The sequence below is a fragment of the Theropithecus gelada genome, chromosome 4 (genome assembly GCF_003255815.1).
Source record: "Theropithecus gelada isolate Dixy chromosome 4, Tgel_1.0, whole genome shotgun sequence".
In the NCBI taxonomy this organism is placed as follows: domain Eukaryota; kingdom Metazoa; phylum Chordata; class Mammalia; order Primates; family Cercopithecidae; genus Theropithecus; species Theropithecus gelada.
The window spans coordinates 108,047,751-108,074,316 of NC_037671.1; the positions used below are offsets into that span (position 1 = coordinate 108,047,751).

The 26,566-nt window shown below is 51.1% G+C and overlaps 1 protein-coding gene across 2 annotated transcripts in view; it reads right to left on the reverse strand.

The window, feature by feature from the left end:
- SYNJ2 (synaptojanin 2) overlaps positions 1–26,566 on the reverse strand; it is a 117,541-nt gene that overhangs the window by 75,459 nt on the left and 15,516 nt on the right. For both annotated transcript variants that reach the window (XM_025382885.1, XM_025382886.1), the window contains exon 2: positions 5,787–5,873. In XM_025382885.1, coding sequence (XP_025238670.1) covers positions 5,787–5,873 — 87 coding nt within the window. The remainder of the gene's footprint in view (positions 1–5,786; positions 5,874–26,566) is intronic.

The window sequence follows — 26,566 nt, forward strand, 5'->3', positions numbered from 1 at the left end:
CTGATAAAATGGTTGCTAATGTGTCAGCTGATACCCCAATTGAATTCTCCTTCCATTATGAGGGAAGCAAACAATTGGACATCACCTGACTTGCAAACAGATTGTTACCTAGTCCTGACCTTATTTCAATGATGTTGACAAGCTTCTGGACTGTCCCTTTGTCTGGTATCCTAGGTGGAGTTACTTCCTGGAGCACGGCACACGGTGAGCTTCCAGAAGAGAGGAAGGCCTGCCCTCTGCCCTAACATGGAAGCAGGGCGACCGCAGAGGGAAACAAGAACACTGTCCTCCATCACAGGTGCTCGATAATAGAAAAAAGCCGAGGACCTGGAAACTTTTCCTTAGAACTGCCCCTGCCTGTGTGCCCCAGACAGTCGGTGGAATGGGTGTAACCACAGAGGCCTCTGTGGAAGAGCCTTGCCCAAGCCTCAGGACCACTGTGGGGAGCGCTGCCTCTCTAGGAAGGCCCCGCCCTGCCTACCTGACTCAGCACTGATGGTTTCCTCCTCCTTCAGTCCCAGCCTCACTGTGTCCTGCCCAATCTCATTGATAGCCTGACTGCCTGACTGCGTTCTCTGTATACCATGGGTTTTTTGTTTGTTTGTTTTTTGTTTGTTTGCTTTTTGTTTTTTAATTTAGAGACAGGGTCTTGCACTGTCACCCAGGCTGGAATGCAGTGACTTGATCTCAGCACACTGCAACCTCCCCTTTCTGGGTTCCAGTGATCCTCCCACCTCAGCCTCCCAAGTAGCTGGGACTACAGGCTCCTGGCATGGTGCTGTAGATACCACTGCTATGTAGAGACATGGTCTTGCTACATAGCCCAGGCTGGTCTTGAACTTCTAGGCTCCAGTGATCCTCCTACCTTGGCCCCCTAAGGTGCTAGGATTACAGGTATGAGCCACTATGCCTGGTCTGTACTATGGGTTTTAAGGAAAGTGTCATGGTTCGAGCCTAGCACCAGACTGTGGGGGGCCGCTGACTCCCGGGCCACCTGTCAGTGTGGTACAGGCCACTGGTCCCCACCTGCCTCCGGTGTGTGAGGCCCCTCCCAATGCCCACCTAGAGCATAGGATTTGTTTTTCTGAGGCAGGATCAATTCTCTGACAGCCAAGAAGCTAACTAGGCTTGCAGGGGTCTCGGTAGCCCTCAGCTGAGGGAGAGACCAGGGCCCTGAAACCATCAAGGATCTCACAGCAAGGGGAAAAACAAAACTCAGAAGACTGAGGCTTCAGGCTCTGCACACCTCCCGTGGCCTGTGTGGCCTCAGCAAGGCTCTCACCCTCTCTGGGCCTCCCAGGAGGATGCACCAGTCGTCTCGATGTCCCCTACAGGTAAAAGGCTTTGGTTGCAGGGCTCTGGACAAAGCAAAGCTATGCATGGGTCAGAGGGAGCTGCCAGTGAGGCTCTGCTGGCAGCTCCCTCTGCCAGGTAGATGGAGGCTAGGGCCAGCGGCAGGTCCTAGGCCATTTGTTATCAGGCCAGGAAAGCTGGCTGTTGGGGTCATGATACATGGCTTGCAGACACAAGGCCCTGTTTACCAGGACCACCCCAGGCCTTCCACTAGGCTCTGGGCTGGCATTTCCTTGTGTTGTCTCAGCTCTGAGCTCACCTTCCCAGCCTGGTCTGTGCCAATCCCAACCCTGGGGTCCCTCCAGCCATCCTATCTGTCCCTCTGCTCACAAAGACACCCTCAGACTTAAAAGCTCCAAACAAAGGACTTAAGACCTCTAGGCTTTCCCACCTATGAAGGGGGAAGCTTCGGCCAGATGACCCTTAAGCCTCGCCCGCCACCCATAGGCTCAGAACCCTAAGCACCGTGTGCCCACACGGCATGGTCTCAGGGCCCTCTCCCGCCTCCCCTCTGCAGAACATGAGGGAGGAGTAGGCAGTGGCGGCTGCTGCAGTGAACACCCACGGTGAGCGCCCCTGGTACGGATCCTTCCTCAGCTCCACTCTGGGAATCTGAAATCAGTCCTGGCCCGTGAATTTACACCTTGGAAACTGGCAAATGCTGCATCATCTCAGAGCTTCCCCCTCAGGGATCTGGGTGTCAACTCTCTTGGTAATATCCCACCACTGGGCACAGGAATTAAATTAATATAAGACTGACAAAGGCCAGTTCGCTTCAAGACTTGCTAGAGAACACTGCATCCCAAAAGACTAAGGGTTCAAACTCCCCTCCAGAGAATTCTCCTTCTGAAGTGACTGCCCATGAAACCAGCCCTCTACTAGCCTGTGCAGAGGAGTCACCCACCAGGAGTCCACACCCCGAGGCCACACAGCCTGGCCCTCCAGCTCACACCTCATCCTCAGCCCTCTGCAGGCCAGGTCCCTCTCACTCAGCACCCTCCTCCCTCCAGGCCTCCCAGGGACAGAGGAGAGACAGCAGAGCTTCTCAGTGGTGGCAGTGTCCCCAGGTCACACTCTAAGAAACTGCCTGTGGCCAGCCTGCCTGGTGTTGGAGGAGCACTCCACACTCTTCAAGGCATCACTCATGTGGACCTCCGAAGAACTAGGCAACATAGAAATGAGGCAGTGTTCCTAGATTTACAGATGGGAAAACAGTCCTCAAGAGATTAAATGCAGTTCAGCTGGGAAGTGGGAACTAGAATCCAGGAGGGCTGTCTGCTAGAGAATTTATAGGGCTAGAGTCCTAGCCAATTGTGTGACTAGGTGGAGTCACACAACTGGAGTCACACAGGTGGGGTCACATGGTTGAAGTCAATCATATAGCTGGAGTCACACAGGTAGAGTCAGTCACATAGTTAGAGTCAGTCCACAGGTAGAGTCACACAGGTGGGGGTCACACAGGTGGGGGTCACACAGGTGGGAGTCACACAGGTGGAGTCACACAGGTGGGGGTCACACAGGTGGGGGTCACACAGTTGAGGTGAGTCATACAGATGGAGTCACAGCTGGAGTCACACAGAGTCAGTCATACAACTGGAGTCACACAGATGGAGTGAGTCACACAATTGGAGTCAGTTACACAGTTGTAGTTGGTCACACAACTGGAGTTACACAGGTGGAGTCAGTCACAGAGTCAGTCACACAGGTGGAGTCACACAGTTGTAGCTACACTCTGTGCTGCCCAACATGCTCAACAGCTGAAAACACAAAAGAAAACAGGTCACAGTTCTGGGTCAGGGACTTACAGGGGAAAAAGAAAATCAAGTGAAAGTCAAACGCCCCTTAAGGTAACCAATGGGGACTGGAAAAACTTGATTTAAAGCCCAATCCTTCATCCTTCAGATGCTTAGGGTACTTTCCAGAATGTGTTGAAAATAGACCAAATTATCCTGACATCCCCAAAGTCAAATTCATACGTACAACACTCAGAGAAACTCCAACCCACCCCTGAGGGTGATTCTTACAGGGGGACTGGGGTTGGGTGCACCCAAAGCCTCTGAGCTGGGCTGGTCTCGCATGGCCCACAAGAAGCCTCATTCCCTTCTGTGGGGTGTGGGGTGGCGGGGACTGGCTGAAGGCAGGGAGGAGGCCTCGCCTAGGGCAGCCCCGGGAGGTGGTCTCCTCTCTGTGTACTCCCTGCCCCAGAAGACCCTGTGGATCCCCGCAGATCCCCTGGCTGGCTCTAACAAGACTTCTTTGGGGCTGCCACCCTTCCTGGTTAGGATCGATTTCCCACAGCTGATCTTAGATCACAGCCCTGGGAAAAAACACTTTTCCCCTGGGATGGGGGAAGGTATTGCACTTCCTGTCCTCCTTGTCAGCCCAGCCACCTGTCCCCTTCAGAAAGGAGAACAGCCTGGTGGTTGAAGGCAGTCCCTGGTGCCACAATACATTAGTTTAAAACCCAGGGCACCACTTGAGAATGGCCGGACCTTGGGCCAGTTACTGTAATTCATTGCATCCCAGTCCCTGTCGGATGTGAAATGAATCATTCATGTATGGACTGAAAGCAGCTGCCAACTATAACTGAAAGATGCCAAGACTGTGAGGCATCCTGGGGGCCCAGATGCCACCATGTGGACAAAAGGGCATCAGCGTGGATGGACGAGGCAGGGTAACAACAGCACCCACCCAATAGGTGGCCACGGGAGCCGCGCTAACAGATTCCTAAGTGAGCGCCATGCAGGTGCGGGTCACCGTCCTCACGGTCATCACCGTGGAAGGCAAGGGCCACGGGGATTTTCTGCAACTTCAGGAAGATTGCTGCAGAGCGGAAAGTCCTGCAGAAAACCCTCGGCAGCCCACATACTTTCACGGAAAAAGCAAGTGTTTGGAGGCAGCTGGATCCGGGTTCGAAACCCAGCTAAGCTTCTGACCTAAGGCAAGTTACTTGAAGCTTCTGAGCCTGTTCCCTTTACTGTAAACAGGGACAACGATGCATTATCACAGTAGCCTATTTTTAGGATTAAATAAGTGAATGTATATCTAGCTCTTGGCACGAAACAGACATTTCCTAAATGCACTTTGTCACGTGGTACTGTGTGTTTTTCCTAAATGCTATTTGGAAATGATCACTGTCATCGTCACAGTTCAGGGAAAAACATTCCATGACAGAAAACACCCAGAAAAGGAATGGCCAACATAACCGTGCTTTTCTGGCAGCTTTAAAAATCCTCAGTATCTGAACACAGCTGCCGTGAGCAGGGAAGGGAGGTGTGCACTTGGCTCGGGGAAAGCCCGAATCTGGACAACCCATGCAGCCATTCCCATCTCAGCCAGGTGGGACCGAGAATCAGGAATGCGACGGGGCTCTTGTCTCGGCCCCAGAAGTCACAGGAGATGTCCATAGCCGGGTCACAGATAGCGAGGGGGGGCCCTGAGAGAGGAGGAAGGAAATGGGTGGTGGAACTGAGGGCCCCAGGGCTCCCGAGCTCCAGGAACAGCAGAGGTTGGCTGTGACCACCCATGACAGCCGGGCACCGCCGGCTCACCCTCAAGTCTCTCAGAGTGAGCAGAGATGCCCACGTCTTCCTGGAAGTTCTCTCCCTTCGCAAGTTACATCGCGCTGTCCCTTCCTCTCCCTCCCACCCCACACTGACTGTCACACGTCAGTGGCTTTTCTCTCCTGCCGACAACTTCCAGCCCATCCCTGTGCGCCCTGGCATCTGCCCTGGTCCTTGTCCTCACCCACCTGCCTTGGCACACCTTCTAGAGTACTGCAGACAACGCCCTGGGCAGAAGCCCCAGACCAGACTTTCGAAACACTTAGGCCCTCGCCGGCAAGCAATGAAGACGAGCTTCCCTGGCACGGGGTTGGGGTGCTGGGAGCCCCACCCTGCCCCAGCACAGGCAGGTCACAACCAGGCGACACTCACCTTGACCGCCCCACCTGCATGGAGGAGCAGGTTCCGAGGCACAAAGAAACATCTTAAAAGAGAAGCAAGGTCGGCCAGGCACGGTGGCTCATGCCTGTAACCCCAGCACTTTGGGAGGTTGAGGCAGGCAGATCACCTGAGGTTGGAGTTCCAGACCAGCCTGACTAACATGGAGAAACCCCGTCTCTACTGAAAATACAAATAATTAGTTGGACGTGGTGGCACATGCCTGTAGTCCCAGCTATTCAGGAGGCTGAGGCAGGAGAATCGCTTGAACCCGGGAGGCGGAGGTTGTGGTGAGCCGAGACTGCGCCACTGCACTCCAGCCTGGGCAACAAGAGCAAAACTCCGTCTCAAAAAAAAAAAAAAAAAAAAAAAAAAAGAGAGAGAGAGAGAAGAGCGGTCAAACAGAACGCCTGCACTGAGGCCCCTCCCGACGCAGAGGCTCCTGCCCACCGGGAAGCCCGGCGCCTGCTCCTCCAGCAAGCGGCTACTCACCAGATTTCAGCCTGAGCTCCCCCAGGCAGCCGTACGCGTCCGTGAGCTTGCCATACTGTCCTTTAATGACTTCCTTTTCTTCTGGAGCTGGGGGAGAAACACATCACAGAAGGCATCAGCGAGCGTCTCCTGCTCATTCCTGTTCATTCACACCCGGCTTGCCAAGCTGGCTTCCCACCCACTCCAAAAAGAAAACACAAAGACAATAGCTCGGCCCACAAACACCAAGTGTGGAGGTTTTATGATTCGCGAATCACAGAGCTGCAAGGATTCAGACCTTCCCACCAACAGCTTGCTCTCTGGAAGCGCTGACAGCTTCCTGGGGGCTGGAGGAGCTGGGGTCCTGGGGTTCTGGTGTCTAGCTGGGGGCAGGCACCTGGGGCCTGGCTCTATTACTCTGCCTTGCTGTCCCTGTCCACAGGTATCATCCACTAGAGGCTACATCCTGGAGGTGCCCACTCACCCCAAGGCACCTGTGGAGGTAGTAACTTGGGGAGACTGGGCAGAGGTGCCTGTGTACCTCTGAGTGCCCAGGGCCTGGGTCCAACCCATCCCAAGGCAAGCTGCGTGCCTTGCCTGCCGGGTCTTTGGCAGTGATTGTCCATGCCCAAGCCAAGGCACGGACTAGTTTTAAAGCAAAACTGACAGAGGGAAGAACCATTAGGCGCAGGGAGCCCTAACCTCTCCAATAATGCCACAGGCCTTTCTGGCCATGACAGGGCAGGCCTTTAGACCCCTTCTCAGAATAATGTTTTAAGTGTACAGAACAAAATACAAGCATAGATGAACCTTGAAAACATTACACTACATGAAAAAAGCCAGTCACAAAAGACCTCAGAAAGATTCCATTTTGGCCGGACACGGTGGCTCACTTTGTAACCTGTAACCCCAGCACTTTGGGAGGCGAAGGCGGGCGGATCTCCTGAGGTCAGAAGTTCAAGACCAGTCTGGGCAACATGGTGAAATCCTGTCTCTACTAAAAACGCAAAAATTAGCTGGGCATGGTGGCGCACGCCTGTAGTCTCAGCTACTTGAGAGGCTGAGGCAGGGGAACGGCTTGAATCCAGGAGGCGGAGGTTGCAGTGAGCTGAGATTATGCCACTGAACTCCAGCCTGGGCGACAGAGTGAGACTCCGTTTCAAAAACAAGATTCCATTTCTATGAAATGTCCAGAACAGGCACATTTCTAGAGACAGAAAGTAGATGTTGTGATTGTCAGGGGCTGAGACTGGAGAAAGGGGGAATGTGGATAATTGCTAATGAGTATGAGGCCTCTTTTAAGGGGGACAAAAATATTCTTAAATTAGATTATGGTGATGGTGATGGTTATACAACCCTGAAAATATATTTTTAAAACATGGAGTTGTATACTTTAATGAGTAAGTTGTATGATACAGAAATTATATCTCAATAAAGCTGTTATAAAAATCAAGAAAATAAATACGATTACAAATACCAATCTTATTGAAATCCAGTTATCAAAATATTTTTTAAATGTTATAGTATAGTAATCTATGTGCCTTATCAGCATATTAAATCGCTAAATCCAGTGGGGTCTATTAACCACCTTAATTTAAAACTAGTAATGAGAATAAATGCTATTTCAAGATATCTGAAACAACGCTAATGTGATATGGAGATATCTGTAATTGCAATTGGTGACAGGGTCAGAGATATGGCTAACCCACGTTGGTGACAGGGTCAGAGATATGGCTAACCCACGTTGGTGACAGAATCAGAGACGTAGCTAACATACTGGTGTTGTTGCCTGCCTTCCTAATTAGAGGAAATGCTACATTTCAGGTAGGATTGATAAAAATAAAGATGGACTTTTCTCCCCACCCAAGAAAACCAATCCTCAAATCCTATGCACAGAACCCTTGAGGAGCTTTGGGCCCCAGAAGAACCCTTGGGCTGGATGGAACCATTTCTACATCATCATGGAGGTAAGAAAAGGGGCAGCTGGTTCCCTCTCTACCTCATTGTCTTAAGCAGCCGAAAAGGATTCTTCGACTGCCTCAACTCCCACAGTTAAGGAATTTCAACCAGGAACTAAGATCCCAAAGTGAAATGTTAGAAAGGAGAAAATGACAGAAAACATCAGCCCCTCATACCAAGCCCTCAGAGCAGATGGACTGTGAACTGACTTTCATCACTTCCTGCTGTCTCTAAAGATGTTGACTCAGAGAGGCAAGTGTAGAAAGCATGGACGAGCATTTGAAGCAGGTGAACTTTGTTTTAGCTGACACACATCCCAACACCCCGACTCAAAAGATCCACCATGCCACGTTTTCCAGCGCAGTCTTGATTTCCTGGTTCCTCTCAACCATCCCTATCCCCCTCAAAGGCACTTGTCCTCATCAGATGACAAGTCCCAACTGGGATTGGAAATACACTCAGACAGTCCCATCCTCCCCTCTGAAGCTCTTCCCACCCTCAGCCCCCCGGAGCAGGTGCTGGCAGCCCTAGAGCTGCCTCTCTCAGGAACCAGCATGGACTGGCTGTTCCTGCCTCGTGCTCCTCTAGCAAGCACAGGAGGACAGAAGGTAGGCACCAGGGCCTCACAACATGACCTGCTACCACCCACCAAACAGACAGCTCTGTCCAGGCTGGTGCTCAGGACACAGCTGGTGGGGCAGAGAGTCAGGATAGACTGTAAGACCAGAGACCTCCCCTCCTCCATTTCTCTAGGCAGAACTGATGGTAAGACGTGATTTAAAGAGCAGGACTGATTATCAGCATAGCTTGAGAGGCCAGCAACTTGAAAATACACTCAATTCCCATTATTCACAGTAGTTATGTTCCATAGAGTTACCCATAGATACCAAAGCAAGCAGCGCTCCTAAAGGAAATGCAGAGTTAGGTTCCTGAAAGCCTCGGGTTGCAACATTTTTGTCAACCAATCAATACATAAACTTGTTTTATGTGTTTTTCTGTTTAAAAGACACCTTACTGAATAAACAGATGGCCTTCAATTTACAATGGGGTCATGTCCTGATAAACCCAAGGTAGGTTGAAAATATCCTAAGTTGACAATGCATTCAATACACCTAACCTACCAAACACCATAGAGCTCAGCCTGCCTTCCACCTACCCAGAACACTTACATTAGCCTGCAGCTGGGCAAAATCATGAAATATAAAGCCTACTTTCTGATAGTGTTGAATATCTTATGAAATTTATAGATTATTGTACTGAAAGTGAAAAACAGAATGGTCCCATGGGTACTTGAAGGATGGTTTCTACTGAATGCATATTGCTTTCACACCGTTGTAAAGTTGAAACATGATAACTGGAATGAGCCATCATAAGTCAGGAATCATCTGTACAGTGTTGATTCGTTAACACTGAACCAGTGGCACTAGAACACAAACCTGAATACAGCTTACCAAACACATATATTTTCCCCATAAGGCACATCACTGCCTTCTTGCACCAGAAACACTAGACAGCACTTTCAAACAGTGAAACCACGAAGAAAAAGCACAAAACATGAAAAATATGGCACTAAACAAATCATGAAAACCACGCTCATTTATACCAAGAGGGTGAAACAAGATGGCAGAGCATCCTTTTCAGCTGGGAACAGGCTTATCGGGTGACACATTTTCAGCACTCTGCTGGTGTCCATGAGTTCCGATCTTTGGGTGACAAATTTTAGAGAGCAGGTGAATTTACAAATATGGAATCCACAAATAATGAGGATCCACTGAACATGGTTTAAGGACCTGGCAAAGACCATGAGGAGACTTACCAGGAAAACAGTCATTCATCAGCCTCAATGTGAATTAATCTGTACAAGGGCTCTTCACCTGGGGTGACAGAGGAAGCCCCTGACAGTCACTGGAGTTTCAAGGGATAGCTCCTGGGGGAATCTGTATACAAAATTATATTCAAAATTGTATGCAATTTTTTTTTGATAGAATCTTGCTGTGTTGCCCAGGCTAGAGTGCAGTGGTGCAATCTCAGCTCACTGCAACCTCTGCCTCCTGGGTTCAAGCAATTCTTCCACCTCAGCCACCCAAGTAGCTGGGATTATAGGCGTGCACCACCATACCCAGCTATTTTTTGTAGTTTTAGTAGGGATGGCATTTCGCCATGTTACCAGGCTGGTCTTGAACTCCTGACCTCAAGTGATCTGCCCACTCGGTCTTCCAAAGTGCTAGATTACAGGCATGAGCCACTGTGCCTGGCCAAAACTGTATGCAAATTTTTGATAAGTATTTTTATGGGGGCTAAAATCCCATTTTCAACAGAATCTCAAGAGTTCAGTGCCCCCAAAAAGGTTAAGAACCAGTTTAATGAATGAATATTTTTCCCAATGCTCACTTGAATTTGATTGGGTTTTCTCTGGGGAAGGGAGAGCGCAGAGTAACCTAAAGATAATCAGTGAAATCATCAACCTCTACCAGCAGCCAGAAGCCCGTCGTCTTGAGGACTAAGCAGACTCTGCTGGCAGCGGGGTGGGGAGTTACAGAAAATGAAGTGCCTGGGATATTAGGTTCGCAGGGTCACTTAGAAAAGTACTGGGAAGCCACTGTTCCACCTTTTCTATCAGCCCGCCTCAAAAGCTCAGAATGGTGGCAGAATGGCATATTAGTCTCCTTTACTACTGCAACAAATGACTACAAACACAGTGGCTTAAGCAGCACAGACTCATGACCTTACAGTTCTGCCCTCAGAATTCTGAAATGGGTTTCGCTGGGCTGAAAGGAAGGTGTCGGCAGGCCTGCATCTGCTCTGAAGGCTGCAGGAGAAAATCCATTTACTTGTCTCTTGCAGCTCCCAGAGGCTGCCTGCATTCCTTGGCTCTGGGCTCCTTCCTTCTTCAAATTCAGCAATCGCAGCAATCAGATCCCTGCTTCCATCCTCGCATTTCCTTCCCTCTCCCTGCCCGGCCTCCCTCTTCCAGCTTTTAAGGACCCTGTAAGTGCAATGGACTCATCCAGATCATCCAGGATAATGTCTCCTCTTAAGGTCCTGATCACATCTGCAAAGTCCTCCTGCCATGTAAGTGCCACATTCACAGCCTGAGGAGGACGTGGGCCTTCCAGCCCACAGGTCTCCTGCCTCTGCTCACACACTGATGAAGGGTGAGGAGGAGAAGGAGGCATCCTCTTCCCCAGCATCTGCTTGGAGGCAATGCCAAACCCACTGGTAAGGCACTCAGACTGTCACGCACCTACAGGGCCCTCCTGGGAGGCGGGCCTATGAAACCCCAACTTCACAGGCAGAATCGAAGGCCATGTGCGTTGCCAAATGTCTTCCTCCAGCCTTCAGGTACTGCAGACAGGGCTGGAGAGAGGTGAATCAGCAGTTCTCAGTGCCCCATCTCAGTAGATAAGCTGATAAATGCAATAAAATAATTACGACACCAAAAATACCTATTTCAACCCTAGTAGCTTTACAAAGCCTTGAAACAGAACCCATAAGCCCTGGTATGATCTGGTTCTGACTTTGTGAATCGTGAAACAAGGAGGCCTTTGTGCATTCATTCAACTATGCGAATAAGCCTGACCAAATAAAACAAAATGACAGGAAATTGCTAAACAAAGTGTTGTGGCCAAATCCACACTTGAGGGGTGGGAAGATGACCCTGGGAGAAGCTATGCAAACAAAAGTGACCCCTTGCCCTGGTGCATTACAGATGACAGGCGTGGACTTTACATCCCTGTCACTGGGAAAATTAAGCACGAGTAAAAACATGACTTTCTATCCTCATATTTTAAAAACAAACAAACGGCCGGGCGCGGTGGCTCAAGCCTGTAATCCCAGCACTTTGGGAGGCCGAGACGGGCGGATCACGAGGTCAGGAGATCGAGACCATCCTGGCTAACACGGTGAAACCCCGTCTCTACTAAAAAATACAAAAAACTAGCCGGGCGAGGTGGCAGGCGTCTGTAGTCCCAGCTACTCGGGAGGCTGAGGCAGGAGAATGGCGTGAACCCGGGAGGCGGAGCTTGCAGTGAGCTGAGATCCGGCCACAGCACTCCAGCCTGGGTGACAGAGCAAGACTCCGTCTCAAAAAAAAAAAAAAAAAAAAACAAACAAACAAACAAAACCCAATAGGACCACCTTGTCCCATTCCAATGCGGTCAATTATTAACTCCTTGAGAAAAACAACTTCACCTCTGACTTATACAATACGGGAGCTCAAAACAGGCCTCGACCATGGTGGACGGGAAAATCACGAGAAGCTGTTTCTCCACCATGAACAGACTCACTGTAAACAAACTGGGAGGCCCCAGGCAGCAGAACTTCATTCTCTTCTGGGTCCAGAGGCCAGAGAGCTGAAATCCAGGCATCAGCAGGGCTACTCTGATACCTGGAGCCTGGAGCCGGGACCCTCCTTACCTCGTCCTGCGTCTAGTGTTCGCTGCTTGTCCTGTCCGTGGCATTCCTTGCCTATGGCTTCCTCACTCCAGGCCCTGCCTTGGTTGTCATGTGGCAATTCTCTCCCCATATGTCCCCTTATTGTTATGTGGCCATCCGCTCCCCGTATGGTGTCCCCCAATTGTCATGTGGCCATCCTCTCATGTGTCCCCCCGCTATTATGTGGCCATTCTCACCCTGTGTGTCCCTCCACCATTATGTGACCATTCTCTCCCTGTGTGTCCCCCCATCATGACATGGCCATCCTTTCCCTATATGTCCTCCCATCATCATGTGGCCATCCCCTCCCCACTGTCATCACGAGGCCATCCTCTCCCCACATGTCCCCTGTCTTTACAAGGCCATCCTCTCCCGGCATCCCCCTGTTGTCACAAGGCCATCCTCTCCCCATGTGTCCCTCCATTGTCACGTGGCTATCCTATCCCAATATGTCCCCCCCATCATCACATGGCCATCCTCTCCCAAAGTGTCCCTCCATCGTCATGTGGCCAGCCTCTCCCCACATATCTCTCCATCATCACGTGGCCATCCTCTCCCCACATATCTCTCCATCAAGTGGCCATCCTCTCCCCCAGGTGTCCCTCCATCGTCACGTGGTCAGCCTCTTCCCATGTGTCCCTCCATCATCATGTGGCCATCTTCTTAAAACAGCAGTCACACTGGATTAAGGGCCCACCCTACTCCAGTATAACTTCATCTCAACGTTACAACTGCAACAACCCTATCTCCAAATAAGATCCCCTTCTGAGGTCCCGGGGGTTAGGACTTCAACAATCCTTTTGGAGGACACAATTCAGCCCAAACACTTGGTCATCTTTTCACTTAGTGGGCCTGTCCTTTTAAAGCCTGACTGCCCCATCGACCGTCTCTCCAGTAAGCTTCCTTTATTCCTGCAGTGCCTTCACCTCCAAGTCCTCCCCTGACCCTTCTGATGTATCAGGAGCACGCACCCCACCCCAGGAGGCAGGGGCCTGGCAGCCTCACTGCCCACCTCCAGCACTCCCAGAGGCCTGGCTTCCCAGGAGGTTGGTTCCAGAGTCACCCCACACCCTACTTGCCCCCAAACAACTGTATTTTCTCAATTAGGTTTGAAGGAAAAAGAAATCCTTTTTGCTCTCCAAAATGGAGGTGACAACACAGATGTCTACACACACCAGGAAGGTAACAAATGAATATGGCCAGGCATGGTGGCTCGCACCTGTAATCCTAGCACTTTGGGAGGCCAGGGCAGGAGGATTGCTTCAGCCCAGGAGTTCAAGACCAGCCTGGGCAACACAGTGAGACTCCATTCCTACGAAATTTTTTTTAAAAAATAACCAGGCATGGTGGTGGGAACCTGTGGTCCCAGCTACTTGGGAGGCTGAGATAGGAGGATTGCTTGAGCCCAGGAGGTCAAGACTGCAGTGAGCTGTGATTGTACCACTACCCCGTCTCAAAAACAAATAAACAACAAAATGAAGCTGCTGGAAGGGCTTTGGGTGAGCAGAGAACACACACCAGCCAGGTGCCAGTCATGCCCACCAGCCCAGTGCTGCCAGGCTGCAGCATTTCCAGGAGACAGGGCACTCCAGACCTTCCAGTGCTGGCAACCATCCCCATTTATTTTAAGCACTGCATGGGCTGGAAGCACACCTCTGCAGACTGGATTTGGCCTGCCCATTTGCAACTTCCGTCCCCCCTTTCTCGATAATCTCAGAAATAGACAGACTCTTCCTATCTCCCACGCTTTTAGTTGCATTTCCTGTAAGTTTTTCCACATGAGAATGTCTTTGCTTCCCCTCTGGCTGGCCACGAATTTCTGGCCTTTAGAGGAAAGCCCTCCTGTCTACCTCCTCAGCCCCCTTCCTCGACCCCTCTTGCCAGAGATTTGGCCACTGGCTCAGTGGACACATCTTCATGCCTTCTGTGGTTGGCACCCTTCCAGGCACAGAGACACTGCAGTGAACCAAACAGATGGAAACCATCCAGCATTTGGCAGTGGCCAAGAGGAACAGGAGGAATGAATGGATGAGTGATGGCAGGGGGTGCAGACCGAGGTGGGGTGGGAGGCTGGGGTGGGGGCACTGCCGAGAAATAGCCAGGAAGGGGTGGGCGCTGTTCAAGCTTCCTGCCAGGGTGGACAGATAAGATCAACAAGTGCAATATAGACAGTGACAGGAGGGGAGCAGAAAAAGTGAGCACGGAGTAGGGGACGAATAGTGGGGAAGGGGAAGTGACATTTTAGATGGTGTCATCTCAGAAGGCCTCATTGCAAGGGTGACATCTGAATGCGGACCTGAAGGAAGCCAGAGAGACAGCTGCATGGAGAGCGGAGGAGCACTGTAGGCCCAGAAGGGCACGTGCAAAGGTCCTGCGGCAGAAGCACTCCTGACCTGTGCAAGCCCCAGCAAGGTGGGCAGTGTGACTGAAGGTTCATGGAGGAAGTGGAGTGGGGAACACACTGCACAGAAGTTTGAGGTCACAAAAAGGTTTTGGGTGTCACTCTGAGTGCCACTGCAGGGGTCTGAGGTTCATCCTGCCTGCTATGTTGAGAACTGACTCTAGAGGAACAAGGAGAGAAGGAAGGAGACCAGTTAGGAGGTGCTAGCGCCAGCTGGGCGAGAGAGGACTCTAGCCTGAACCAGGGCGCAGCAATGGAAGAGCTGAAGAACAGTCCAATTCTGGAGACAGACACACACACACACACACACACACACACACACACACACACACATGCTTTTTAGTTGTGGACCTTTCCAAAGAAAAGTAGGATGACATAATAAACCCTTTTACCCTCATTATCACATACCCACCAGCTCCACCTGCTCCCAACCCACGCCCAGGCTACCCACTGTCCTATACCTTAGATCAGCTCAACTCAAAACGGGCTCCTCAGACCAGCAGCACCAAGCATTAGAAAGACCTTATGAGGCCCACCCCCCGCCTTGTGAATCAGAAGCTCTGGGCTCAAGACCTAGAAAGCTGTTTTAATGAGCTGTCCAGGGGACTTGAATGCATGCTAAAGCTTGAGAAGCACTGCCCTAGGTTATTCTGAGTAAATTCCAGGCATCGTATTATTTCATCTATAAATATTTCAGTAAGAATCTGGAAAAGATAAGAGTTCTTTTAAAAAACACAACCATGGCCAGACGTGGTGGCTCATGCCTGTAATCCCAGCACTTTGGGAGGCCAAGGGGAACGGATCACCTGAGGTCAGGAGTTCAAGACCAGCCTGGGCAACATGGTGAAACTCCATGTTGCTTTCCACAATAGAGGTGACAAAGCAGATGTCTACACACACCGGGCAGATAACAAATGAAGCTAGCTAGGCATGGTAGCTCCCTCCCTGTAATCCCAGCACTTTAGGAGGTCAGGGCAGGAGGACTGGCTGAGCCCAGGAGTTCAAGACCAGGCTGGGCAACATGGTGAGATTCCATCCCTACAAAAATTTTTTTTGTAATTAGCCAGGCACGGTGGTGGGAGCCTGTGGTCCTGGTCACTTGGGAGGCTGAGACAGGAGGATTGCTTGAGCCCAAGAGGTCAAGACTATAGTGAGCTGTGATCACACCACTACCCTGTTTTTAGTCTCTACTAAAAATACAAAAATTAGCCGGGTGTGGTGGTGCATGCCTGTAATCCCAGCTACTCAGGAGGCTGAGGCAGGAAAATTGCTTAAACCTGGGAGGCGGAGGTTGCAGTGAGCCAAGATCACACCACTGCACTCTAGCCTGGGTGACAAGAGCGAAACTCCATCTAAAAAAAAACAGAAACAAAACACAACCGCAATACCATTATCACATCTAAAAAAGAAGTTGCCAGCAATTCCTCAACATCATCACATATGTGGGTATATTTTGAAGGTGGAACCATGGACAGATTGGCTATGGGATATGAGAGAAAGACAGGGTTCAAGGATGATGCCATGTTCATTGCCTGAACAATGGAAGGGATGGAGTGACCCTGGCATGACAGCAAAGACTGAGAGGACAGGTCTGGGCAGAGCATCGGCTGGGACCAGACATGCTGTGGCTCTCCGCATGGAGGCTGAGGACAGAGCTCTGCAAGTCTAGAGTCCAGCAGAGAAGTCTGGTTGGAAAGATCCTCCAGACATCCCCAGCAGACAGTTATTTACAATCATGAGGCTGGGTGTGGTGGCTCCCACCTGTAATCCCAGCACTTTGGGAGGCTGAGGTGGGAGGATCACTTGAGCTCAGGAGTTCGAGAACAACCTGGGCAACATAGGGAGACTCTATCTCTAAAAATATAATAAAATATATTAATCGGGCAAGGTGTGCACACCTGTGGTCCCAGCATCTTCGGAGGCTGAGGTGAGAGGATCATCTGAACCTGGGAGGTGGAGGCTGCAGTGAGCCATGAATGTGCCACTGCAATCCAGCCTGGTTGACAGAGCGAGACACTGTCTCAAAAATAAATAGATCGGTGCCATGGCTCATGCCTGTAATCCCAGCACTTTGGGAGACTGAGGTGAGTGGATCACCTGAGGTTAGGAGTTCAAGACCAGCCTGGCCAGCATGTGAAACCCCACCTCCACTAAAAATACAAAAATTAGCCGGGTGTGGTGGCACATGCCTGTAATCACAGCTACTTGGGAGGCTGAGGCAGGAGAATCACTGGAACCCAGGAGGCGGAGGTTGCAGTGAGCCAAGATTGTACCACTGCACTCCAGCCAGGGTGACAGAGCGAGACTCCGTCTCAAACAACAACAACAAAAATTAGCTGGGATGGCGTGCACCTATAATCCCAGCAATAAAATAAAATAAAATAAAATAAAAATCATGAGGTTGGAGGGGATCCCCTGGGGAGTGAGTGGAGGGCACTGACTTCTGGGTGCAGCATGTTTGAAGGTCAGGGTGGACTGAGAAGTGACCAAGAAGATACAACAAAACTCAGCAGTGCGTGGCATCCTGGCAGCCAGGAGAATAAAGCGTTTCAAGGAAGCAAGAGCAGTCAGCAGGTCAGAGGCTGCTGCTGTGTCTATAATCTGAGGACTGAGGACTGATCACTTTAGTTAGGCATTGGCGACTCAGAGGAACAGTTTCAGGAAAGTTGAGGAGCAAAAACCTGAATGGGGAGGGAGAGAGAAAATGGAGACAGTGGGGATAGACGAGTCTCTGAGAATTTCCTGTGTGTGCATACACGTGTGAGTGTGCATGTCTGTATGCATGCGTGTGCGTGTGCATATGTGCACGTGTGTGTGGAGAGCAGAGAAATGGAGAGGCTGTTGGAGAGGGAAGTGGGTCAAAAGATTTCTCTAGGACAGGGGCATTTACACCAAGCTTGTGTGCTGGCAGAAATGAGCCAGGGGAGAGGTGAGGACTGATGCAACTGAGAGAGAGGTCAGGACCGATGCAGCCAAGAGAGAGGTCAGGACGGAAGTGGCAGGAGCGGGGAGCTACGAAAGCCACGCCCTGGAGCAGGCCACGGGCATCTGCGCACAGGTGGCGCCGGTCTCAAACGCAGACAGTGCACCGTGGGGAGCAGATGGGAAGGCAGACAGACATGGTGGGCAGGTAGCGGTGGTGCAGGGAACCAGTGGGAATTCTCTTCCGGTGGCTTCAAATTTTTGGGTGGAATGAGAGAGGACGAGGCCGTCAGCTACGAGTGAGGTCGGGGAGGAGGCACGCAGAGCTGCGGAAAGGGGAGGGTGGAGTTGCCGTCCTGGAGAGTGGGGGAGCGGACAGAGCACAGACACGCAAGTGAAAAGCCCGCCTTGGCTCGGGGGTTCTGACCTGATGGTAAGCTCTGCCCATGTGGTAGTGGGGCATCTCCAGAAACTTCTACTGCACAGGGGCTGGTGCAGGCATGGAGTGCAGGATGTAACAGGGCTGAGGTTTCACCAGGTGGGGAGGACCCAACAAGAGAGGCAGGCGGGGAGGGTGAGTGCAAGGCAGGGCTGGTCACTGACATGGCAAAGAGGGAAGGCATGAGACAGGCGAGGGGCTGTAAGAAGGCCATGGGTTCTAAGGGTCACCATCCCAGTGGCGTCAAAGGTCGCTGGGGGCCGGGCATGGTGGCTCATGCCTCTAATCCCAGCACTTTGGGAGGCCAAGGTGGGCGGATCACAAGGTCAGGAGATCGAGACCATTCTGGCTAACATGGTGAAACCCCATCTCTATTAAAAATACAAAACATTAGCCGGGCGTGGTGGTGGGCACCCGCAGTTCCAGCTACTCGGGAGGCGGAGGCAGGAGAATGGCGTAAACCCGGGAGGCGGAGCTTGCAGTGAGCCAAGATCACGCCACTGCACTCCAGCCTGGGCGACACAGCGAGATTCCGTCTCAAAAAAAAAAAAAAAAAAAAGTCACTGGGACTGAGAATTGCAGGATGAGTGACAAGCTGAAAGTGGAAAATGAACAGTGGGATGTTTGAGACAGACGCTGGAGGGTCAGGGGCGTAGTGTGTAAGCGAGTGGCTGCAGGGGTGGGGTCACTCACTGGAGGGCAGTTGTCCTCCGAAGGATCGACGTGGCCACTGAAGGCACCAAGAACAAGGCCGGACTCATAGTGAGAAATGAGAGAGAGAAAGAAGGAAAACTCGCCAAGGAAGCAGGCGACTGCTGAAATGAGGGGCAGTGGGGGATGCAGTCTCGTGGTGTTACTGGAAAGGGGTCCCGATCCAGACCCCAAGAGAGAGTTCTTAGATCTCATGCAAGAAACAATTCAGGGTGAGTCCATAAAGTGAAAGCAAGTTTATTAGGAAAGTAAAGGAATAAAAGAATGGCTACTTTATAGGCAGAGCAGCAACATGAGCTGCTGGTTGCCCATTTTTATGACTATTTCTTGATGATATGCTAAATAAGGGGTGGATTATTAATTTCTGGGAAAGGGGTGGGCAATTCCCAGGAACTGAGGGTTCTTCCCCTTTTTAGAGCATATAGGGTAAGTTCCTGATGTTGCCATGGCATTTGTAAACTGTCATGGTGCTGGTGGGAGTGTCTCTTAGCATGCTAATACATTATAATTAGTGTATAATGAGCAGTGAGTATGACCAGAGGTCACTTTGTCATTTTGGTTTTGGTGGGTTTTGGCCAGCTTCTTTACCACAACCTGTTTTAGCAGTAAGGTCTTTATGACCTGTATCTTGTGCTGACCTCTTACCTCATCCTGTGGCTAAGAATGCCTAACCTCCTGGGAATGCAGCCCGGCAGGTCTCAGACCCATTTTACCCAGCCCCTGTTCAAGATGGAGTCACTCTGGTTCACACACCTCTGATAATGGTACGTGGGGTCAAGGGTTAACTGAGCTGTTTCCCTTTTGGCAAGAGAATTTGATTGTGGGTTGACTTTCTAGTCCTGTTTCCCTGGTAACCTGAGAAAGTTGTCTATGCTACTCGAACAACATGGCTTATGATAAAAATAAATAATGGATGGGGCTTGTGGAGGCTTAAGGAATAGGCTTATCCTTGGAGGAGGCTGGGGAACTCCCCGTCTCCAGCCCCAGTGGTCCAAGGGTGTGGAAGAGAAACAGCCACTGCCTGAGAGGCTCCCAAGGAAACCGTGGTTTGTCCCACAGCACAGCAAATGGGGCTCGTGGATTCCGGGTCCCAAAGCAGAGCTCCGTGGGACAGACCATCCCGAGGCAGGGGCTGGTCTCAGTAGGAGCAGCCGTGCACTGCTCTGCGTGAGAGCTCTGGTCACCCAGAGCCAGTCTAGCTCAGTAACCAAGCAAACCACACGCTCTTCTTTCTCGAATAATATTTTCCGCAATAACATGCCATAAGGAAATGCCAACGAAGCCCAGCCCACAGGTCAGAAAAATAAGGAGGTCATTTGACAATGCAGACAGCCTGAGACTGAGGTAGCATTTGTGGCCACATTCTTGGACATGACACGAAACCATCTTCTCATATTTCTGGGTCTCAGGAGGCTGAAGTCTCCTTCATGTGTTAATTCAGAGCTCAGTTCTGACTGGCTGGTGGCTGCTCCTTCCAGAGTTATCAGTTTTGGAGCTGAAGCAGCTCTTCAGAAAGACAATGGTTTTCCCAAGGCAGAGCAAGGCTGCAGGCTGGTTGCTAAGCAAAGGGGGAATCAAAACATCTGTCTGAAACAGAAGCTGTGAGGCAAGACAAAGCCAGCTGGCAGACATACATCAGCCGGCTAAGGGACTCTCCTGTCCTCCCACTGCTGCTCCCTCACCAAAAAGTCCAGGCCACATGAAAGAGCCACGGAGTGAGGGGACACTCAGAACACATCACCCCCAGCGAATGCACTACCTCCCACCAACGCCATGCCCACGTCACAACCCAGCCAGAGAAAATACGAGAAGGTTTGGTTTCCTGCAGTCAGAGCCAGAGACCCATCTGTGGGGAGGGTGGGCCCTCCGCTTCCCCCAGCACTTTCCATACCCCTCCCTGCACTGAGCCATAGCCAAAGAGGGAGGCCAGCTCCCCTAACAAGAGGGCTTGAGCACAGGACTGGCCACTGAGTCTTTGTAGTTGAGTTTTTTCCTTAAAAATAAGAAATCCAGAAAAACAGTTTACACTTTAAAAAGCCAGGCCCAGTGCCAGACATGCCTCGGGCAGAGCCAGTGACAGCGCCCAGCACGATGGGCAGTTCCCTACACTTCGGGATGAGGCAGAACAGGCAGGGCTGGGCTGTGTTTTCACTGGGCTTGGTAGCCCCTGACTCTCCTACCCAACGGGGAACAAGAAAGAAGCACAAAAATACCCATTTCTCTCCAAGTGCGTGCACCTTCTCTTCTGACAAGAAGGAGGGGTGGAGCAATGTTTCCTAGCCACCAGGGAAGTCCCGGAGCGGGGCTTCCATGCCGCACTGCCTCGCACAATCACCCCTAATTAGGTCCTAACAAATTAGGTCCTGCGGCTGCAGGTTCTGATCCTGGCTACCGTTCCAGTTTCTTCAGTTACTTCTTCCTGAACCTGCCAAACCAGTTCCTCGGTTCCTCCCCAGCTCTTCTTCCTCTCTCAGGTGATTCCTCTTGGGAAGGCTCCTCCCACCTCAGGGCCGCCTCCCTATTTCCACATGAGCATGAACACACCCACACGTACTCCTCTAGAAGTCATGTGGTGCGACCCGTGTATGCCTCCTTTTGCTACATGAGATCCGGGAAGGAGCCCGGCTTTGGGAACTGAGGGAGCCTGAGCGAGGAAGCCACACACCCTGTCACACTTCAATTTCACCACTCAACAAAGGGTCTAGATGCCCACTGTGTGCCAGGCATGGTTCTAGGTTCTGGAGAAAAACAGGCAGTGAGGAAAGAATATGATGAGAACAGAGCCATCAAAGAATAAGAGAAGCCAAGTGAAGAAAATGCTTCCAGAAGCAGGTGTGATCATCTGGGGGATGCTGTTGGATGGAAGGCTGAGCAGCCAAAAGTTCCTGGGGGCCTTGAGGAAAGGTTTCAGAAGAGTGGGAGGACAGCGCCTGGCTGGAGCCACTTCAAGGGAGACTGGGAGGAGGGAAGGTATGTAGACGACCTCGCTGCATGGGAAAACCAAGAGATGAGGTGGGGGCCAGGGTCAAGAGACGGTTTCTCAATGTGAGCCATGACAGCCTGTTGGTATAATGGTGCAAATGACCGAGTTAGGAAGGAAAGGGGGAAACTGCAGGAGCAAGGTCTTGAAAGATGAGAGGGGACAGGGTCAGTGGGCTGGGAGGGGGGAGGGCCTGGGAGGCTGTCCACAGTGCCAGAGCCAGGGAGTGGGTGCGGCGGCTGTTGAAAGTTCTTAGTTACCTTCATTTTCCCAGTGAAATAGGAAGCAAAATCATCAGGTGTGAGGGGGATGAGATGTCAAAGGCCTGAGGAGATGTGAAATAGTCATCCTGGAGGCCAGATGGCTGGGGAAATGCAGGAAGATTTTTTGATTCCACACAGCCCTGGAAATCCTTTATGAAGTCTCACAGAACAGTCAATATTGCTGTTTTTCTCTCCAGCCACATTTAGCAACACGAGTGCATGCAGGGTGTAGAGGAGGGCGGGAGAGGGCTAGAGTCACTAAGAGCTGGGGATACCGCCGACAGGTGTGCAGCAGAGGGAACGGGGCAGAAAAAAGGGCAGCGGGAGGATGGCGAGTGAGAGGCCAACAGAGCAGGTGGGTGAGCCTCCCCGTGACCTCACCCAGACAGGGGTAGACAGACCCAGTGAGCAGGGAACTCAGCTCCTCAATGAATGGAGAGGTGTGGCCAAGGAGGAAGATGGATTCCAAACGGTTCCTCTTAGAGAGGGAAGAGGAACCATGGCCCGAAGAAGCACTGCAGGACAGGGGCAGGGCCAGGGTGCCTACTCTGCCTCCACCACCAGTCCCAAGGACAGCAGAGCGGTCTCAAGAGAAGCCCCAGCTTGAGGGGAGTGCGTGCTGTAAGGGAAGAATTCAAAGAGGCCGACCACTGGGGGTAGGTCAGGGGTGGTGGAGGTTGTGCTTATTGAAGACAAGACAGACACAGTTCCAGAAGGCTGGGGAGTGAGGGGAAGAGTTGATCAACTTGCTAAAAGTCAGCTCCTACTCCATATTTCAATCCAGAATCCAGAAAACAGGCCAAAATTCATTTTTCAGGACCCTCTGATTTATTTGTTGTTTGATGAGAAAATGAGCATGCGTTAGGGACACACTGGGACTTGTTTGCTCACCTGGGTTAGAGGGGCGACCAGACGGCCTGCTGAGCCCCAGGCTCTCAGGAGCCTCTGAACACCAGGACACGTGGTCCAAGAAAGATGAAGGAACAAACAGCCAAATCCAGCTCTGAGTAAACACATTGATTCTGCTTCCTTATTCACAGCCCCACACGTGGCACATCTCGGGCACATATGGTTTGTGACTCTCTGGCTTTGTCCATACGTGCCTGCTCTTACGTACTGAGGCCCTGTCTATCACCAGGGGAAAACAGCATGCTATGTTTTACAAAACGGCAGAAGAAGAAACCTTCTCAAATGACCCTAGTTACCGTCATTACGTGAATTTGGAAACAGCTTCCTACACTTTACCAGTGGCTTTCTGTACCTAGAATTAGCTGCTGCCTCAAAAAATAAAAATAAAAATAAAAATAAAAAAGGCTTTTGGCTTGGTGAGAACCTGGCCCCAGAATCTTAATCGTGTCATCGCCAGGATTCTCAAACTACATGCCGAGGTGCACTCCTGGACCGTAAGCTGTTGCGCTGTGTGCTGTGAACCAAAGGTCAAACGTGTGTGAAAAACATTGGCCTGAGCAGGGCTTGAAATCTGTCATCCACTAACAGGAGCTGCACGGCTCCAAAGAAAACAGGTCTCCCAGTCACCTCACACGACAGCTTTCTGCTCCAGGGCCCCTCCTTGGGGAAGCCCGCTTCACAGAATGAACACTGCCTGCCTGGGATGCCTGCCCTGACTCCTGCCAGAGGGCTTCCTTGCCCTCCCAAACCCTGGCCTTTTGAGGCAGGATGCCTACCCACCACCTGCCCCAATTTCTGAACACCATGGCCCCCTTACTACCTCTTGCCACTCCTGGTCCTGCACCAGGCTGTTGTCCGCCTCAAGCACCTGAGCCCCACCTGGATGTTCCCAGCCCTGAGCTTAGCTCCCTGGACCTGTGTCTCAAGACTCAGCTGGAAGCTACACAGAGGTGCTCCCTAGAGGGCAGGCTCCATCTGGGCTTGTCTGGAAGCCCACGGGGCCGGCTCAGAGCCTGTGCAGAGACAACCGAACATCCCATGGGAAAAGGGTCAGGCTAAGGGGAGGGAGACAGGTGCCAGGGCATGGCTGTGAAGACAGGAGCTGGGGTAACTGAGCAGAGTGCGCTGCCTGCCACCTGGGGCCCGAGCTCCATGCCTGAATCACAGGGGGAGACGGCAGGAGAGTGGGGCTGGAGACGGGGCAAGCAGCCCTTACCCACCCAACAGTGACCACGTGCAAATGGCCGTGCTGGGCAGAGCCGGCCACACCGGCTCCATTGTTTTGGCCATTTGTATTTTTCCCTTGGAGAATTGCTCATTATATCCTTTGCCAATTTCTCTGTGGAACTATTTGTCCCTCTTCTTCATGATCTATAGGAGTTCTTTTATACGCTATGATCACCCATCTTTGGCCTCTTTCTAGGTTACAAAAGGCTGCACAAACTTTCCTTCTGGGCTACTGCTTGTCTTTTCACTACGTTTATGGTGTCTTTTGATATACTGGAGTTTTCCATTTTTATGTAGTCAAATCTATCATTCGGACACAGGAGGAATGGGAGGCAGGGGTCCTGGGAGGCAAACGCTGGCTCTCCAGATCTGCGCACTGGCTATGCGAGTGTGTTCGCTGGGTGAAGATTCATGGAGCTCAATGCTTAGAGTGTTCATTTTTCTCTATGTATGTTACACTTCAATAAAAATATTTCTTATATCAGGTTTATTTCCTTTACGACTTCTGAGTTTGATGCTTTCCTTAGAACATCTTTCCATACTGTAATGCTGTGAAAGCATCTCCTATATTTTCTAATACTTTGAAAGTTGTTTTTTTACACTTAAATACCTCTGCATTTATTTTAATGTATGATAAAACGTAGGACTCTCACTTAGTGTCCATATGGATAGTTCTGGTCACAGGCTTAACAAAATCTTCCTTCCCTTCTGTATGAGAATTCGATGTTTAATTCTCTAGCTCTGGTTCCTAATCAAGGTAGAACATCAACTCTGTTACTAGACAACATTGCTCATGGTAAAAATGACCTTGACTGGCAAATTGCCTCTGGAGAGGGAAGACCCATAAGTGAATTATAACCACTCGGTGAAGATGCCAGGCATGGGGCTTCCTTAGGTGTGGTAACTCTTGTAACATGGAATGTCCCTTGTGTGAACCCAGGGCTCTGTAAGGCTGGTAAATATTTTTTTTTTTTTTTTTTGAGACGGAGTCTCGCTCTGTCATCCAGGCTGGAGTGCAGTGGCACCATCTCGGCTCATTGCAAGCTCCACCTCCCAGGTTCACACCATTCTCCCGCCTCAGCCTCCGGAGTAGCTGGGACTACAGGCGCCCACCACCACACCTAGCTAATTTTTTGTATTTTTAGTAGAGACGGGGTTTCACCATTCACAGGATGGTCTCGATCTCCTGACCTCATGATCCGCCCGCCTCAACCTTCCAAAGTGCTGGGATTACAGTCGTGAGCCACTGTGCCCGGCCAAGGCAGGTAATTTTATAAGGGATTCTGGCTCCCTGGGGACCCAGGGCTTTCAGCTGGGGGAGGAGCTAGTGAATAGAAGGACAGCTGTGTGTGCAGCCACCTGCAAAAACTCCCCTGGAAGCGGAGCAGCAGGAAGCATCCTGCTGGCCAGCCATGGTTTCCAGCCTCTTCCTCTCTGAGCAGACCAGCCAAGAATGCCTGAGTGAATATCCAGCTGAATAGAGCAGGGGCCTCTTAGGCATTGCACAGATCAACCACAGCAACAGCAGGTGCTGAGTATCTACCCTTACCTTTCCCTGATGGACTGAAGTCATCACTTTTATAAGGAAGGAAGGAACACTGCTCACACCAGTCTGTTCTGAGCCCTCCACTCTACTGTGTTGATTTGTGCTGACAACCTCCACGATGGTTAGGGCTTTATAATGTGTTTTGCTATCTGGTAAATCAGTCTGTCTTTGTTGATCTTTTTCAAAATCTTGGCTATTTATTTTTGCCAGTCCTTCATCATTCAACAGTGTTTGCTAAGCCTCATTCCCACACCAGGCAGTGTTAAGGTAAAGTACTGAACGAGATACGTGATGCCCCTGTATTAGTTGCCTGGGTTGCTGTAACAAAGAACCACAGACCGGGGGACTTAAAACAGCAGCAAATTTACTGTCTCACAGTTCTGGAGGCCAGAAATCCAAGATCAAGGCGTGGGCAGGGCCATCTTCCCTTGCTTTTCCCAGCTTCAGGTAGCCCAGGCATTCCTTGGCTTGTGGCAGTGTCACTCCCATCTCTGCCTCCATTGTCACATGGCTGTCTTCCCTGTGTTCCTTCACATGACATTCTCCTCTCTGCGTGTGTCTGCCTGTGTCCCTTTTCTTCTTATAAGCACACCAGTCACATTGGATTAAGGGCCCACCCCACAGCAGTACGATCCCATCTTAACTTACATCTTCATCGCATCTACAAAGACCCTATTTCCAAATAAGATTGCAAGGTATCCCGGGTTAGGACAGCAATATTTTTTTCTGGGGCACACAATTCAACCCACAATGCCCGTGGAGGTTGCATTTTTGCAGCAGACAACAGAAGACACCCACGCAAGTACACACATAAGGCAATTTCAGTGATAAGCACTAAGAAGGAAGGAAACCAGGCGTGGGGCAGGGACAGTTGATGTGTGGGGGCTGCAGGGTATTCCAGCCACAGAGGTCAGGAAGATCTTACTGCAGTCACTGAGGGGTGGGAAGGGGGAGGAGGAGGGGGAGGGGGAGGGGGAGGGGAGGGGAAGGGGGAGGGATAGGCGGGAGAG